This window comes from Oreochromis aureus, linkage group 22 (genome assembly GCF_013358895.1).
Source record: "Oreochromis aureus strain Israel breed Guangdong linkage group 22, ZZ_aureus, whole genome shotgun sequence".
NCBI classification, from domain to species: Eukaryota; Metazoa; Chordata; class Actinopteri; order Cichliformes; family Cichlidae; genus Oreochromis; species Oreochromis aureus.
In genome coordinates, this window is record NC_052962.1 from 24,795,024 (window position 1) to 24,811,589 (window position 16,566).

The 16,566-nt window shown below is 43.8% G+C and overlaps 2 protein-coding genes and 1 non-coding gene across 4 annotated transcripts; all 3 read left to right on the plus strand.

The window, feature by feature from the left end:
* The first annotated feature begins 355 nt into the window (after positions 1–355).
* limd1b (LIM domains containing 1b) lies at positions 356–2,559 on the plus strand. 2 transcript variants are annotated; one of them, XM_039605389.1, is made up of 7 exons: positions 356–419; positions 527–628; positions 714–781; positions 889–951; positions 1,990–2,120; positions 2,269–2,320; positions 2,422–2,559. In XM_039605389.1, the coding sequence occupies exons 1-7, from the start codon at positions 386–388 to the stop codon at positions 2,503–2,505; spliced, it is 534 nt and encodes a 177-aa protein (XP_039461323.1). In that variant the 5' UTR covers positions 356–385; the 3' UTR covers positions 2,506–2,559. The 2 variants fall into 2 exon arrangements, with proteins under 2 accessions (XP_039461323.1, XP_039461324.1); XM_039605390.1 differs by having other exon boundaries at positions 2,049–2,120.
* A 138-nt stretch (positions 2,560–2,697) lies between these two features.
* Positions 2,698–6,610, plus strand: nrm (nurim). Its single transcript, XM_031737507.2, has 4 exons — positions 2,698–2,870; positions 3,668–3,861; positions 3,976–4,152; positions 5,223–6,610. The coding sequence occupies exons 1-4, from the start codon at positions 2,720–2,722 to the stop codon at positions 5,541–5,543; spliced, it is 843 nt and encodes a 280-aa protein (XP_031593367.1). The 5' UTR covers positions 2,698–2,719; the 3' UTR covers positions 5,544–6,610.
* On the plus strand, positions 3,101–3,173 carry trnak-cuu. Its single transcript has one exon. It is a non-coding gene; the product is annotated as a tRNA-Lys (tRNA).
* Positions 6,611–16,566: the final 9,956 nt, after the last annotated feature.

The window sequence follows — 16,566 nt, forward strand, 5'->3', positions numbered from 1 at the left end:
AGAGAGCTGCTTAGAGCTGAGAGTTCTCACAGTAGCTGCAACAGAAAAACCTCAAAAACCGCACTATCTTTTTCTTTTTCTAAAAGATGTACTCCAACATTAGACACTTTTACAAACACTAAACAGCTACTTAAATACTGTATAAGTACAAAATCGAGGTACTTTTACTCCTTTAGTTGTGTTTTCTTCCACACATAACTACTTTCTGTCCAAAGTTTTCCAGCCACCTTGGAGGAGTCATATCTGAAGATTTTGCCCTTCAGAGAGGCAGAGAGCAAACTCTCATAAACCCAACAAGCAGCTCCTCTTACAGCTGTCTGCACTGCACATAAAATTAGACCCCTAGACAGCCGTGCAGCAGAGCAGTGGGCAAACTGGTGCTGAGATGAATCCCAGTTACAGTGAGAGTGTTTACTTTGGTAAGAATGGAAAAGACTTAATATTCACCTTTTTGTGGTGGATTAGCCTTGATTTTATTATTCAGGTGTGCTGCCAGTTGTTCCATTTATTCTTCATGTTTATTCAGGAACTTGTACGAGATGCAATCAAGGCGTCTACGGAGCAGGTCAAGCGTGTCAGGCGCTGGGACGTTTATTCCACAGCGCGTGCTTCATCTGCAGCGTTTGCAGTGAGTTCTCCTCGTGTGAATGCTTCTCTGATAGTCCAGTGTGATGTATAACGGTCTACATATTTAAGCTTTTGCATGCTTTCAGGTAAAACGCTCAGTGGCAAGCCTTTCTATACAGTGTCAGGGATGATATATTGTGAGGATGACTTTTTGGTAAGTATATGATCTTTTAATAGGTTGTAAAATGACAGATTAACTTTATTAACTAATCTATTTGGGTGGTGGGGGTGTTTTGCTGGTACTCGTGGTATTTTCTGCAGTTCTCTGGAGTTCATCCGTCCCCTGAAGTATGTAACAGCTGTGGCTTTTTAATCACAGATGTGGTAACTATCAGTTTATTTACTTAAACAGTACTGTGAAAAAGCATTTCCCCACTTCCTGATCTTAGTTTTTTTTTTCTATATTTGTCACGCACACATGTTTCAGATCATCAAATACATTTTAATATTAGAAAAAGATAACTCAAATAAATATGCAGTTTTTAAATGACCTTTTCATTTATTAACGGATTAAAAGCTATTCAAACTTGCCTTCCCTACGTTTGACAACATTTGTTTGTGAAAGCTGAGTTCATTTAATTTTTTTACACTCAGGCCCGATTACTGCCCGACCTGCTGAATCAAGAAATCATCTGTCTGAGAAAGTGAAGAAGGCTAAAAAAAAAACCCCTCAAAATGCAACACATCATGTCACGATCTAAAGAAACAGCTGATGAACAAAGTCACTGACATCTATCAGTCTGTTAAGGGTTACAAAGCCATTTCAAAGGCTTTGGGACTGCAGAAAACTATGGTGATAGCCATTATCCACAAATGGAGAAAACTTAACAGTAACACTGGTGAACCATCCCAGGAGCGGCCAGCCTTCCTAAATTACTCCAAGAGTGAATCGACGACTCATCTATGAGGTCACAAAAGAATAAGAACAAGATCTGAAGAGCTGCAGGCCTCACTTTTCTCGGTTAAGATCAGAGTTCATAATTCAACAGTAAGAAAGAGACTGGGCAAAAATGGCACCCAAAACCACTGCTGATCACAAAGAACGTAAAAGCTCATTTCACATTTACCAAAAAACAACTTGATGATCCCTGAGACTTTTGGGAAAATATTCTCTGGACTGTTAAATTTTTAATAAGGTTTGAGTCCCGTCTGGCATTAAACTAACACAGCATTTCATAGAAATGTTTTACTCAGGTTATCTCTGTCTAATATTAGAATTTGTTTGATGATCTAAAATATGTAAATGTGACAAATGTGCAAAGAAAACTAATAAACCAGGAAGGGGTCAAATACTTTTTCTCAGCACTGTGAGTGTATGTGTGGTGTCACAGGCAAGAAAGTGATATTACATTGGATGATCAGATCCTGCAGGCTCGTGGGAAACCCTACCACCCATCCTGCTTTCGCTGTGTCGTCTGCAGACAGAGCCTAGAGGATCAGCCTTTCGCCGTCGACTCACACCGCAGGATCTACTGTGTCAGCGACTACCACAGGTGGGTGTTTTATGTAGCAACAATAGTCCCTTTCAAGAGCAAAGGGGGAAACCCTGCCAGACAGGCTGAACAGGAGAAAACTCACACCTTTGTTGTCTTCACGTTTCGACCTCTGTGAACTTTCACTGAAACTTCTTCACGGTTTCAGGGTCCAGGCTCCCCGCTGTGCTGCCTGCAGGCTGCCGATACTCCCAACAGAAGTGAGCTTCACAGAAATTATGCAAAATATTTGATCATTCAATTCACAGCAAATTATTTCACAAAGAAGCACTCTGAGTACTTTGTTATCTCTTTTTTTCAGGGATCCACAGAGTCTATTCGAGTGACATCCTGTGACAGAAACTACCATGTAGAGTGCTACAGGGCTGATGTTAACCTCATTTAACGAAGACAGATTCTGTGATTCTTAATAAGATACCCTAATAAAGTCATCCACTCCTACTATTTGTTTCTCCTTAGTTTTGCGTGTGGATCTGTGTCTCCTCTGATGCACCTCCACCTGTAGGCAGCACTCGCCGCATAGTAGCACCACCTTGTGCCTAAATCGGGTACTACAACTACTTCCCATCTCCCGGAACTGTCCGCGATAAGCACTGATAATGGCGTCAGTCACGGTACGTGGCTTGGCTCTCTGCACTACGTCTTTGCTAAACTTTGCGTTTGTTTTCATATCCAGTGCAGATCTCATTCGGTTTGTCTCGTTTCGAGCCATTTACCATAACATCACGGGGGAGACGACACTCTGCCAAGGTAAGTTCTCGTAAGCGGCAGGCGGCCAGGAGCGATTACCAAACACTGGTGGAGGCGATATCTGTAAAACCTTTAAATACCTCATATACTTTTTGGCTATGGAAAAAGTTACTATAAAGGGTAATATAAATATAATTTAACAAATGTTAAATTAATGTGCGTCATATAGTTCAAGTATTACGTTCACCTTATATGCTGTAAATACCACTGGGCGGCTGCTTGGAGTCAGTGCCCGGCTAGCTCAGTCGGTAGAGCATGAGACTCTTAATCTCAGGGTCGTGGGTTCGAGCCCCACGTTGGGCGGTAAGATTTTTTTTTTTTTTTTTGGTCTTATTTTTTTTAGAGCTATTTTATTGTTAGGGCTATTTTATTCTGTTTACTAAAAGGAACATTATCATTACGGGCTTAAAAGTATAATTTACTTATCGCCAATATCAAATATCGCCCAAAGGGCAAGTGTTTGAAAGCTGGTATCCCAATTTTAACACGCTGACTGTGATTTCGGGTGAGCAGGAATACTGGGTTTGTTAATTAGATCCCCACGTTATAGCTGTTCGTGGTAACGTTCGATTTTCTGTTTTTTTGTGGCATTTTCAATGAGTGCTTATAAACAGTAATTATGTTATTAGGATTGCCTAATACTTACACAGTTATGAGGGCAGTAGTTTATTTTCCTTTGGGGATATAATGTATTGATACCCTTCCATCACATAAGTGTGGTTGTACCAATTTTGTCCCACTACCTCCAGCAGTCAATTTTAAAGTGACCTTTTTTCCTCTGATTTCCCACGTCTAAGACTCCATACCATGGTCGGTGGCCCTGCGGGACAGCTCTGTTCTGAGGGCTCTTGCTGTGGATCTGGGGCTGCTGGCCCTCTTCATCGTGCAGCACAGCCTGCTGGCCTGGCTGCCTGTCAAACAGGCCCTCCAGTCAGTGCTGGGGCCCCTCAACAGGACGGCATACTGCTTCACCACAGCACTCGCCCTCCAGGTACAGCAGCGCCCTTTCTCTGAGTGTTTACTGTCACATAGAAGCATAACTTACTCCTCCCTTAGTGTTAATCACACCTTTCAGTGTGCACCATTGCTCTGTTTCCTGTGTTAGATCTTGATGCGTTACTGGCAACCCGTGACTAACGCCCCCTGCCTGTGGTCAGTGCGTCAGGCACCCTGGAGTGTCTGGTTCCCCCTGCTCTGCTTCTCGCTGCACTTCCTCTGCTGGGCCATCATCTGCAGCATCCTCATGATCTTTGATTACCCAGAACTGCTGGGCATCAAGCAGGTAGGGAGCAAAGCAAATGCACATGTTTGTGCTTTCAGATGCTGGAAAATCAGAGGTTGCGCAACAAAAAATACTTTGAATCTATGATTATAGTTTGCTTTATTTTTAAAAGTGATTGTTGATTACTGTTTGGTTAGTTGGTGTTCCTTAAAAGAACTAATTAACACAACATTAAAATATTGTGCTGTTACACAACAAGAAGCAAATGGATATTTACTGCACATATGCTTCCTGGCCACTTCATTAGGTACAGCTTTTCAGCTGGTCAATAACAAAAATATCTAATCAGCCAATCACATGGCAGCAGCTCAGTGCATGTAGGCATGTAGACATGAGCAAGCTGACCTGCTGAAGTTCAAACTGAGCATCACATGGGGAAGAATTTCAAGGTTTTAAGTTTCACCCATTAGTATGAATCACAACCCTTATCAGAGTTTTCACTGTTGTGGCTGAGCAGGACTGAAAGATTTTACTGCAGTGACGACGGAACCTCCGTCCCCAAATCTAAAGGCTCTCCTCCAGTAAAGCGGTGCTAGTGTGGCGCCAGTATTGTCTTAGTGCCCACATTTTGACAATTTTGAGAACCAGCTTTTAAGTAGTGTCGCTGGCAGAATTTAGGGTTATTTACATGGAAATGTTGATCTATCTGTGGGCTGCATCTGCCAGTCATCAGTGAATGTTTTCAGTTAGCCTCTTGAATACCTGTTGACACATGGCTGTGCATCCAATCAAGTTGTTTTGAAAGAATTATGAAGATAATAGCATAACCTAGTCCCTCCTCAATGGGTGGACCAGTCTCAGTTAATAATTCATACAGCGGTTATTAACATCTATATGTTTCACCTGTCACTTGGTGCTCTGGGCCTAACTCCGTATTTAATGACTCTGACGCTTTCCACCACCGTCTTATAATTACATTTTAATGAAACGCCCTTTTAATCAATCAATAGAGATTACAGTACTGACCCAAGTAATCTGCATTACTTAGATCAGTAACTTCGGTGCTCCTGGAGGAGAGCATGTGTATGAGCATGAATAAACTTCATTTACTGACTAACCTCCTCCCTCAGGTGTATTACGACTGTCTCGGATTGGGGGACCCCCTCTCTCACAAGTCGCCCCGTGCCCAGCGCCTCCTGTCCCACCTGCGCCACCCGGTGTGCCTGGAGCTGGGTGTGGTGCTGTGGCTCCTGCCGGCTTTATCCCTGGACAGGCTCCTGCTGGCGGGGGCTCTGTCAGCCTACCTGGTTCTGGCGCACTCTCTGGACAAACAGGATTTAGCCTACCTGTGCGTGCAGCTCAACAGCAAGATGCAGCTCTTCGCGCAGCCACACGGAGGCAGCGCCGACGCCACGGCCAATGAGGACGGTGACGAACACAAGAAGAAGTGAAGCAGAGGTCGTCCAAATGCTTTGATCTGAATCTGTCATAAATAATGTTTTAAAACTGACTACAAAAGAGTTTCTGTGGGCCTCGTGAGCCTGATGTCTGCTGATTTTGTCATTTCAAATGTATTTTATTACAGTTTATGTCATCAAGTGAAAACACAGCCGCCTCCCCTGCTCGTACAGAGGTGTCAGTCTTCTTAAAACGACTAATTTTGATACAATTAGGTTGAAACATTTTTATACTGAATATTTTTTTAATACATGAAATTGTTTTACTGTATAGTTTTACTGGCTGTTACAGTGCCCAAGACAAGTACATTAACACTGTGTTTCTCTGGAAGCTAATTTCAGGTTTACCTTTCCTTTGAAAAACGATGTCTCACTGAGACTTTACACTGGCAAAAGCTGTTTTCTTTTTCTGCTCTGTGACAGAACAAAGTGACAATGTTTCTGCTACTATGAATGTATCTCCTTCACCGCTTTTCCTCGACGGTGAGATCAAACCGATTGTTTAAAGACGTGAAGCTGAACGTGTCGAACAAACTACTTTTAACGTTTATCATGCTTGATAAATAAGGTATTATCAATGCAGCCAGTATTAGTATTGGTGGATTCTCAGAGTACTGTAATGTCTCATTTGGTATATATTTTTACACCTGTGTTTTCCCCATGTGTGCCTTACTGTAATTACAGTGACAGCTTTCAGTATTTTTAAAAACATGTTAAATAAAAGTGGAAAGTTCACTTGTCCTGATAAAATTTGTCTTTTTTAGGTTTCTCTTTTATTTTTATGAGTCAAGTTTTAAGAGTTTAAGGAGCAGATGTTTGATTTAAATTGTTTTTTTTAAATTTAATTTTAAAGCTGATATGTCACAGTTGTGACAGCTTTAATAACCGAGCCAGGTTGATGTTTTGTTTTTGTTTTTTGGATTTTACAGGGTAAAGATCGATATATATGCTGACTGGCCACCTTATTGGGTACACCTGAGGGATTTTTGTAATTAGGGGAAAGTTTCATATCCATCAAAACTTATCATGTTCATGAATATGAATAAACCTGAATAACATTTTTTGACTGTATGTTTTCTACATCAGAGACACTAGAAAATAATTTTTAAAAATAAAAATGCGAATAATAAGCAATGAAGATATTCCGGTAGTTTGGGGTACACACCTCTGTCAGTGGAGCTGATCGTGCTTGATCTGCTTCAGTCAAGTCCCGCTGCAGCTCTGCATGCTGACACCACATCCCGTTTCACCGCCCTCCACCTCCACCGCTTTACCAATTAACCCTGCGGGACGCGGGGGTGAGCAGAGGCGGGGGAGGGCTGGTTGGTGGCCGGGCAGACGGCTGTGTGCTTTAAACGCCTTTTCTTAGGTCCGACAATATGGTGTGTGCCACTAAACTCTCCAGAGGGAATTGAATGTAATTATCGGATTAGAGCGCTGCAGCTCTCGAGCTGGAAATATTTACAACCGCGGAGGACGGAGGTTTTTCTGCTCTGATGTCCACTCAGGTCCTGATATCGCTTGACTGGGTCACTGATCATTTTTAATAGTTGGGTTTTGACAGGACAGATTAATCTGTTCGTTACAGGCAAAGGAGGTTTTCCATCGTGGAGTAGAGCGCTTTACGCACAAGTGGAGATGTAAAGTCGGGGTGGATGCAGTGATATTTTTGCCAAAACAAGAGTCTGGGTGAGTTATATTCAAAATTTTCATTAAATATGTTACAACTGAGGTTATGCTTTATGTGCTGCGAGGTATTTCGATTACATGTGTTATTTTATTATCCTTTAACATGAACAGATAAATAGACTGCACTGTCAAATGTGTGCTTTAACGCCAACTTGGCTGTAAATTAAACCTGCTAACATGTTACGATGATGTGTAGTTGTTCCTCGGGTTTATGTGGCAAAACTTCAATTTTTGCATGTTTATTAGAAAGAAAATTGATGCTATTTTATTCTTTGCAGAGGATTCCCAGAGGCTCTGAAGAGGAACTGTTTTATCCAAAAGTGGGCACCTTTTCTGTTATGTCTGTTTCCTCTCTGCCAGAATGGAAACAACTCCTTCTGGAGAAAAAGAGGAGAGAAGAGGAGGAGCGAGAGAGGAGGGAAAAAGAGGAGGAGGAGAAGTTTGCCAGCATGCCAGCTTGGAAGCGAGGGATCATCCAGAGAAGGAAGGCGAAGCAGGAGTATGTGGGTGACAGGGAGAAGGAGAGAGACGGCTGTCTGCTGCAGGTGGATGTCAGATCTCCTTCTGATGGTCTGAGCGACACAGACAGCTTCATAACAGTTAATCTGGGAAGCGAACTGTCGCTCAGTCCAGATCCAGGCCAGTGGCTGGATGCAGATCCCAAACCAGTGAGCCAGGTGTCTGTAGAAACAATAGTTCCAGTCCATGAAAATCCATTTATTCTCACGCAGAGTGCATGGAGGAAGAGCAGGGATGGAGAAACAGGGAATGAGCCAGAAGTTAAGGAGAGAGATAAATTAAGCCCCAGGAGTCAAGATGGGGAGCTGGGGAGAGGACGAGATATAGAGCTGAAAAAAGAAAGGTTTAGGGACTTGAGTGAGGGGAGGGAAAAAGACAGGAGCAGGGATAGGAGTCAAGGAAGAGAAAGAGAGAATAGCAGGGAGGGATGTGAAAAGGAAAAAAGCCAGCTGAAGGAGTTGGTTAAGGATGCAGTCAGGGAGCAGGAATTCCTTAAAGTTAGAAAAGACACAGAGGAAAAAGAAACCCCTTCACCCACTTCCTCGCTTTCCCCTCTTGTTCCATGTCTTCGGACCATCAGAGCTGACAATATCATCATCATAGAGCAGGACAGAAAGGGCAGCGATGAGAGAAAGGGTAGATGGAGGGAGGCAGAGCGGGAGAAGCTCGAGGAGGACCAGCCGGGGAAGAAAGGGGTGAAGATGGACCTAAGGGAGATTCTGGCTGGAGGAGGGAGTGTCACTGAGATCCGAGCCTCTGAAGTTCTTATTATAAAGCCCTCAACCTGCCCTGAAGAGAGGAGTGCAGGGGGGAAAGGGAGAGAGGATGGGGAGATGAAGGGCAGCATGGATGCAAGAAGGGAGAGCATAGGCAGGGAGCTGAGAACAGATGTGTCCTGGCTGAGAGAGAAAGAGAAGGAGAAACCATGGGGCCAGGCAACAGTTATTAATAAAGACAGCAGAAAGGACAGCTTGGATGATAATGTTTTTGTGGAGAGAGGAGGGAGGGTCAGTCAGCTGCTGAGTAAATTCGGAGAGCACCCCAAGCCTCCATCCCGATCCAAAAGCTCCGATAATTTCCTTGAGCCAGGGAGGAGAAAATACTCAGGAGATCAGGATGAGCAGCAGTCCGAGGAGAGGAAGGCAGATGGAAAGAATACGCTGCTAAAAGGCGTCCCGAAACGCTCGTTTAGCTTCTCCGATCGAGTCATCTGCGCTAAGGAGAATGGGATAGGTGACGAAGGGTTTTACGAGAGAAAAATTCGCGAGAGGATTCACTCAGAGAGGAGCGTGGCGCCGTGGGTAGATGTAGCCGCCTTAGGGAGGGAAACCACAGCGAAGATGGGCTGTGCACGACTTCTAGAGAGAGACAGATTTGGAAAGCACAGAGTAAAAACCGAAGACTTTGGTATACAGCTTAAGAAAGTCGAGTATGTTGACAAGAGGGCCGCGGAGAAGGTCGGCGATGCAGACGGGGATGTGGGGTTCACGGTAGCCTCAATTAAAAACACGGAGGGAATATCATTTGCTAGGAGAGTGCCGATTAGGCAGGATGGGAAAGCAAGAGCTGACAAAGAGGTGAAGCGACCGGCAGGTGAGAAGAGTTTAGAAAGGGAGGTGAATGTAGACAAAGATTCAGAGGGAGGGGGAGAGATTGAGGTGAAAGTTTGTGAGAAAACAGATTCTAAAAGAGAAGATGGACTAGAGAGCACACCCGAAGCAAGCAACGTTGATGCTGAGAGTCACTGCAGACATGATTCAGCTTTTACTGAGTGCTCCAGTTTAGGCTCTACAATCCCAGACAGGGCCCTCCATAAAGGTGCAGACTGGAGACCACAAGGACCTTACCTAACACAGTCTGTTTTATCCCCACATACTGAGGATCTAATAAGTAAAATAGAAAAAATAGGAGACACAACCTTTTATAGCAACAAAGAGAGCAAAGAGGAGGTGCAAACAGTAGGATCAGAAAACCTCAGTCATGATTCGACCCCCAGATCTCCGAAAAGGAGCGCACTCACCGGGAACCCTCCAGGCCCCGTGGAGATTCAGATTCCCAGGACTGTGTTTTATGTTGCAGAAGAAGTGGTGGAGAAAATAAAGCCCGGGTGTCAACGCAGCGAGGGGCAAGACTGTCATGGAGGTCGACAGGTCGAGAGGAGGGATAGCTGGAGGATTGGGAAGCCCTTAAGCCGCATAGAGTCTCTGCGAGAGAAAATCAGACAGAGAGAGCTGGAGAAACAGCGACAGGGCGAAGGGAGTGAAGCTGCAGAGATTAGTGATACTCAGACAGCGGGGGACAGGTACGAGGAGAGGGGAACTGAAATAGAAAAACAGTGGGAAGCTACAGTACATGTGCAGAAGAGGCCGGCTGAAACAGAGCAGGGACAGGAAGAAGCGGCGGCGCAGACATCCGTGGTTGCGTTTGACGTCACGCAGGAAGTTGCTGTGTTGAAAACCTGCCCTCAGCTTCCTGTTTCTGTCCTACTGTCACAAGCTGTCAGAGGAGAGGAAGTGACAAGCGAGCGTACTGCCAGGGCCTCCGAAGCTACCTCCGAAGCCCTCCAGATATCTGAGGATGAGGACGGCCCAGTGAAAGATGTAGAAGAGCCGCAAAGGCGCGACAAGGGCCGAAACGCAAGCACAGAAGAAGAACAGGAGGAGGAGGAAGGAAAGGAGCTCTCCGAGGAGGAGGTAGAGGAATACACATCACCTCTCGATTCTACACAATCTCTCTCTCCTTCGCCGCCTCTTCCAAACTCTCTCGCAGCCATGAGTCGGATCTACAACTTGGAAACCGTGGGTTCGAGGTCGGGCTTGTATTTGAGGGACAGGACTGTGGACATCTCATCGTCTGTGCACCTTGTTAAAGTGAAGCCGATCATATCAAACTCACAGCAGGGGGACAACAAAGCATTTACAGGCGATGACATTAGTGGGGTTCAGACAATACAGCAGCAGATTGAGCAGTTTCAGCTGAAAGAGCAGGAAGCGCAAAAGTCTTCGTCAAATACCTCCCTGAAGGACAGAGAGACGAAGGGGCAGCAAAGAGTGTTAAAGCAACAGAGAAAGGACGATTTTCGGAAACAGCAGATAAAGGACGACCTCAAAGCACATCAGATAAAGGACGATGTTAAAACCCAGGAGAAGGATCAGGAAACACCAGACCTCAACCCCAAAGTGTCTCCTCATCACGTTTGTTCTCCCACACCTCAGGCCAAACAAACTATCACAATAACCCCCTCATATCTCAGGACCCAATCCCCAGACAACTCCCTGAAAGCCACAGATTGTGCCCCGACCCCGGCTTCTTCCCCAAGCTCGCCATCTCCTGCCCAGTCTCCGAGTGTGTCTCCGTCACCCACCTCGACACCTGTGCTCTTTTCTATCAGGAGTGCCTCCGGGGGCCAAGTGAAGCGAGGCGCCACCATCACAATCACACCAAAAAGGGCAACAGGATCCACAGCACGGCCCTCGGCGTCCACATCAACCCCCGCAAAGACACCACCACAGCAGCAGGGCCAGACAGTGTCAACCTCCGCGAAGACACCACCACAGCAGCAGGGCCAGACAGTGTCAACCTCCGCGAAGACAACACCACAGCAGCAGACCCAGACAGTGTCAACCTCCGCGAAGATACCACCACAGCAGCAGACCCAGACAGCCCCCGCTGTGACTGAGCCGGGGAAGAAGAAGTATCCAACTGTAGAGGAAATTGAGGTGATCGGTGGATATCAGAACCTGGAGAAGTCGTGTCTGGTCAAGAATAGAGGGACCCCAAAAAAGGTGAGTGGAAACTGTGTTGTTACTTTGTTACTTTAAGTTTTAACATGTCCCCGCATGCTTTCTAAAGTTTATCAGAGATACACCAACGTTTGTCACCTGCTGTCACCTGCCCGATGGGCCTCGCCATCAAGCCTTTTCACAGAGAGAACATCCCTTTCCACTGAGTACAGTTGCAGAGACCGACCTAAGCTGGTTAAGGCTTTATCAAGCACGACATCTTGATTCTTAGCCATGAAGTCCTCAAGTGATCTCCTTTGCCATTTGCTTGTGCGGTCTCGTGCTGTGCAGATTTTTGACTTTCATCCTGTGATAACGGTTTTTACATATCACACTTTACACACTTAAGTAAAAATGTATTTGGGTGATTTATTATTATTAAAAAGAAGCATACAAACCCACAGATGGATAAAGGAAAGTGCTTGATGATTGGTGTTAACTGGACTCACTTAAATGCTTCATACTCATCTGCAGAGACAGTTAACAGTAATGTTGCAGGCTTCACTGGAGAGAAAAAAAAAAAGCTAAATAGGAAGCCGCAGTAACAGACATCCTCTATATCTTTTTTGCATTTTCTCTACCTACATAACATGACCTTTTATCTCTGTGAATACATGCGATATGACACCTGTGTCCACAGTGGAACTGTAAATTAATTTTGCTGGAGTTCATGTTAAATGTTCTGTTTCCTCTTTTTAACTTCTGTGAATCCAAACAGGAGGGGGAAGGCAGAGTTGCTAAGCAGGGCAGGAAAAAATCTTTTTTTCACAATCCTGTAATGATAAATCTGTCTGTATTGACAGTTTTCACTGCCTATTAGAAGAATGTGATTGGTGGTAACCCCCTCCAGTCTGCTTCCTCGTTCCCTTGTACCAGTTCAGTTGTTTCTGTTGAGTCAGCTTCTCACACAAATCTCCCTTTGTGTCTTCTTGGCTGTTTCCTAGCAGGGGTTTGGTAGTTAGACCAGAGTCTTGGCAGACAGTTTTTGACCACGCTGCCCTCCCACTGTATACAGCTGACAGCAGGCCGCCAACTACAAGCTCGGTGTGCGTGAGATGGGAAAGAAAAAGAGGCGGGGTTTTGCAGACAGATCAAAGGGCGGCTCACTGGCAGAGAAGTTGCAAGGAAGGAAAACTGACATTTTTGACAGTCATACTGAGAGGATTAAAGTCTTGTTATTTGTTCTGATAGAAACTCCCTGTCACGCTGCATGTTTTTGCTCACTTCCTCTTTTAAGACTTCCTCCAAGCACGACAAAGAGCCCGACACAGGGAAGTGACGCGGTGCCCATTTTTAAATTGACAAATGCGACTCTGATGCTGAACTGCTGCATTACAGGACCACCTGTAACCTAAAGCATGAAAATGAAAGTCCCCAAATAGCATTACTGTGGCCTTTAATTAGATAAACAATCATGCATTCTCTGCATGCATCTCTATAATAAGTCGTGTAATCCCTGCCTGCATCTATAAGCACCGCCCTCCTTAGCCTCTGTGAGTGATGACCACTGAGTGATTCTCTGACCACCTGTCGCTCTCACGTTGATGCCCTACAGACAATTTGACGTCAGGCTTCCTTCCCTTCCCCCCTCCAAGCCACGGCATCATGTCACGGGGCAAGAGGCTCATCTGCAATCTCATCTAAGTTTTCTTTTCATATGTGCACTTTTTTTTGTTTTCTAGCATAAAATATGTCCAGAAGTGGTAGATATCATCCTTTATGCTAAGATGTGGCCTTAAACATGGCTGTCACATGTTATCAAATGGAGCAGTGCACTTTTGAGAATCTGATGTCAAGTATTACTTGATAAACTTTCTTCTTTATGGCTCTTTTTCTTGCTCTTTTCCCGTCCCTGTGTCGCCGGGTGCTGCTGCTGTCCCGCTGTGCCTGGGTTAATCGGGTTCAGGGAGGAAGGATTAGCCTACTGTGCCTCAGCATGCCAGCTTCTCTAACCCAGAGCTGTTTTGTGCACCGTCCACATTTAGTGCAAAGCCGTCATCGTGCACATCACATCTGCGCTTCTGGGTGTGTTTGCTGCACGTTCAAGCTTCAGAGCCGAGATGCCGTTATTATAAAACGTGCTGTGTGGGGATGCGCTGGCGTTTTACACCACACCGGCCTTCGAATAAACAAACTCAAACACCCGTCAGGCCAGGCGGGGGCCTTGTTCTCTTTTTCAGCAGTTTAAGAGAAGTGGCAAACCAAAACTTCAGTTTCAGCTTCTTAGGCTGAATATGCATCAGAATTAGTTATCAATGAGTGCACAAAGGGTTCAGCCAGTAAGTCCTTCTACAGACGGTGTATTTATGCTGTGTTAAGCCCCGTGCTGTCACTTAAAATTACACTGACAGCATCCAAACCTCGCTGACACTGAAACCTTGTCCAGGTCTGCAGTGTGTTTACATGACGAACAAACAGCTTGCTAAAGGAACACCGACATTTTCCTTGTAATAATTCCACTTTTACTGCAGCATTACTGCAAACCTGTAATGTGAAGGTATCGCTACAATACTATATTTTTTAACAAACATGTAAAACCATAAATATCAGCTTATGTGTAATTCATCAAAAGCATAACCACGCCTTTCTGTATTCACTTTTGCAGGGCAAGGTGTGTTTCAACGAGATCAAGCTGGAGCAGGTGTGCGAGTACCCATCGGAGGCCTCCATGCAGGTCTTCAGTCTCCACTCTCAGGACCTGGGGAGCGCGGAGAGGCTGCAGGATGAGGAGGTGGAGGAGGAGCAAGGTGATGTGGAGGGGGGAGCGGTCGTGGTGAAGAATACAAGGAGTACGGGAACTGCAACGGGACCGCGTGTAATGGATGTGAGTCACTTACCCCCACGGCTCAGAAAACATAACGTTTAATGAGGTCGTTTTCGGCCTTAGTGACACTGTGATAAACTCTGTGGGTTTGGATTTCACGAAGGATAACATGCTGAATTTTGGTTTATGGTCAGAAGAAGGCTGAGTGCCTCAAGATAAGGCTTGAGTTTGTCTTATAACTCGCGAATCCCAAATCAACAATGTATTGATCGTAATAAGAAAGCCTGACATTATGCTTCTTCATTGTTTACCACTGACATAAAATTCATGATGTTTCCTCAGTAGGAAAAAAATGGGCACTGTAGTTTTTCTAAGAGACTATAATAAAAATACTTGTGTACTAAAAACCACAGTGCCCAGCTTTTTAGGAAATTTCTGAAGGAACAATGGTGACTAAATGTCTCTTCAGTAATGTAAAGATGTCTTTATGAGTCCGAAACCAGATGCTCATTTGTTAATGCTTTGTCAGTCACATGTTGTTATCCAGGAGGTACCCCAGATCCTCCTTTCTGACTCATAGAATGACCAAACATGCTAAAATGAACTTTAAGTTTTAAAGCCCATGAACTCATCAGGAAAGTTTTTACTGAGACCACAGGTGATGGTCCCTTCTGTAGCATCAGTTTGTTCAGAGCCATGTAAATACAAGATTAGTTATTGTTTTATTAAAATAACATACATACACATTCCCTGCAATATTGTTCGTCCACGTTTGCTGAATTACTACCCTTAGCTTTTTGTCGCCAATATTTACATAATGTTATTAAATAAGATTTACTGAAGGGGCAAAAAGACTTTTCAAGTTAGCTAGCTGCTAGCTTTGCTGCTAAGGGAGAGTGACATTAAAAATATACATTTCTAAACATTTTATAAATGCTGGCAGGTCATTTTTCTGTACTCTAGACATGTATATTTCTCCTGTCACTGTTGTGGATTTTACATAATTTCCCTAGAGTTATTGAAAAATGTTTCTAGGAGTTATTGTGCAAACTAGCAGTTAGCACACTAGCTGCTAGTGACGCATCTATTAGCTTGGTTGCTAACCTAGCAGTATATCATTTTTGTTTAGTTGTTGTTTTTTTTCCCTTTTTTTAAAAAAAATATATGAACTGTCTGCAAGGGTAGTTAGTCCAACAGAAGAGGAGGTTAAATGAAGGTTTGAAAATACAGGAAATAAAAATATACCTTAACTGTACAAACTGACCAAATTTGAATATCTTGTAAACAGCAGCTGGTTGGAAATGAGGGCAAGCTTGGTAAAATGAAAATATTGCAAATAAAAATCACAAAGAAATGGTGAAGATTTTTAAATTCGATGCTACTGTAAATACTAGAGAGCAAATGGAAAGGTAAAGTTGCATTTATGGCTCTCACAAAGCTATAAATGTTACCTTTGGTGAATGGGAATACCTCAAATTACAAACTAAAATGACATAAAGATCCTAGATTCACCATATTTACCTTCCATCTCCGTCTCTATTTTTCAGATGAGTCTTGCCCTCGATAGAAGCCAGTCACCTTCGCCAAAATTACCCATCTGATGAGGTCACCACCATTTTATTGAACAATATTGTTGTTTTTTGGTTTGTTTTGATCATTTTTTAATTGTGTTTGTTAATACTTGTGGTGTTTTGTTTTCTCTAGTATCAGGATGAATAAGGGACCAAATAAAGGCGCATAATTGTGTTTACTTTGCGGATAAAGTCACCTAGTTTATTTTCAGGGAAACTGAGGGAAAGTGACACGAATGTAGTAGTACGTAATCCCTCAGTGGTGCACTGCTGGGTGATGAAGGATCACTTGTCTATGCAATATAACAGATAAGAGTTATATTTTCTAGGTAATATATATATAGATATATATATATTTGATAGTTTCTTTTATGTTAATGTCCTTCTTAATTTAAGTCAGCACTGCCTCATCACAGAAAAAGAAGAACTCTTGATGTTTGTATCATCTGACTTCATGTGCCTGCTGGAATTGCCCATACAGATGATCTGAAGATCTGTTAATGTGTTTTGCTTGAAGCCTTTCAGAAAACACTCCTCTCAGCAGGTGTTATGTGTTGCATGAACGGGTTTTGGTGCAATGTGTGAGGTGATTAAAGTTTTAATTGTTTTTAAATTGGAATTTAATGGAATCTTATTGTTCACATGAACAACTGCTGTGCAAAAAATGGGTTTGTATTGTTATTTTTGTCGGG

What these genes read in the sequence shown, in the direction of transcription:
- limd1b (XM_039605389.1), top strand. Translation starts at nt 386, where the DNA reads ATGAATCCCAGTTACAGTGAGAGTGTTTACTTTG. An exon ending in GCTTTTTAATCACAGATGTG is followed by an intron (nt 952 to 1,989) that starts GTAACTATCAGT and finishes TTGGATGATCAG; the next exon opens with ATCCTGCAGGCTCGTGGGAA. An exon ending in TGTGTCAGCGACTACCACAG is followed by an intron (nt 2,121 to 2,268) that starts GTGGGTGTTTTA and finishes TCACGGTTTCAG; the next exon opens with GGTCCAGGCTCCCCGCTGTG.
- nrm (XM_031737507.2), top strand. Translation starts at nt 2,720, where the DNA reads ATGGCGTCAGTCACGGTACGTGGCTTGGCTCTCTGCACTACGTCTTTG. An exon ending in GGAGACGACACTCTGCCAAG is followed by an intron (nt 2,871 to 3,667) that starts GTAAGTTCTCGT and finishes CCCACGTCTAAG; the next exon opens with ACTCCATACCATGGTCGGTG. An exon ending in CCACAGCACTCGCCCTCCAG is followed by an intron (nt 3,862 to 3,975) that starts GTACAGCAGCGC and finishes TTCCTGTGTTAG; the next exon opens with ATCTTGATGCGTTACTGGCA.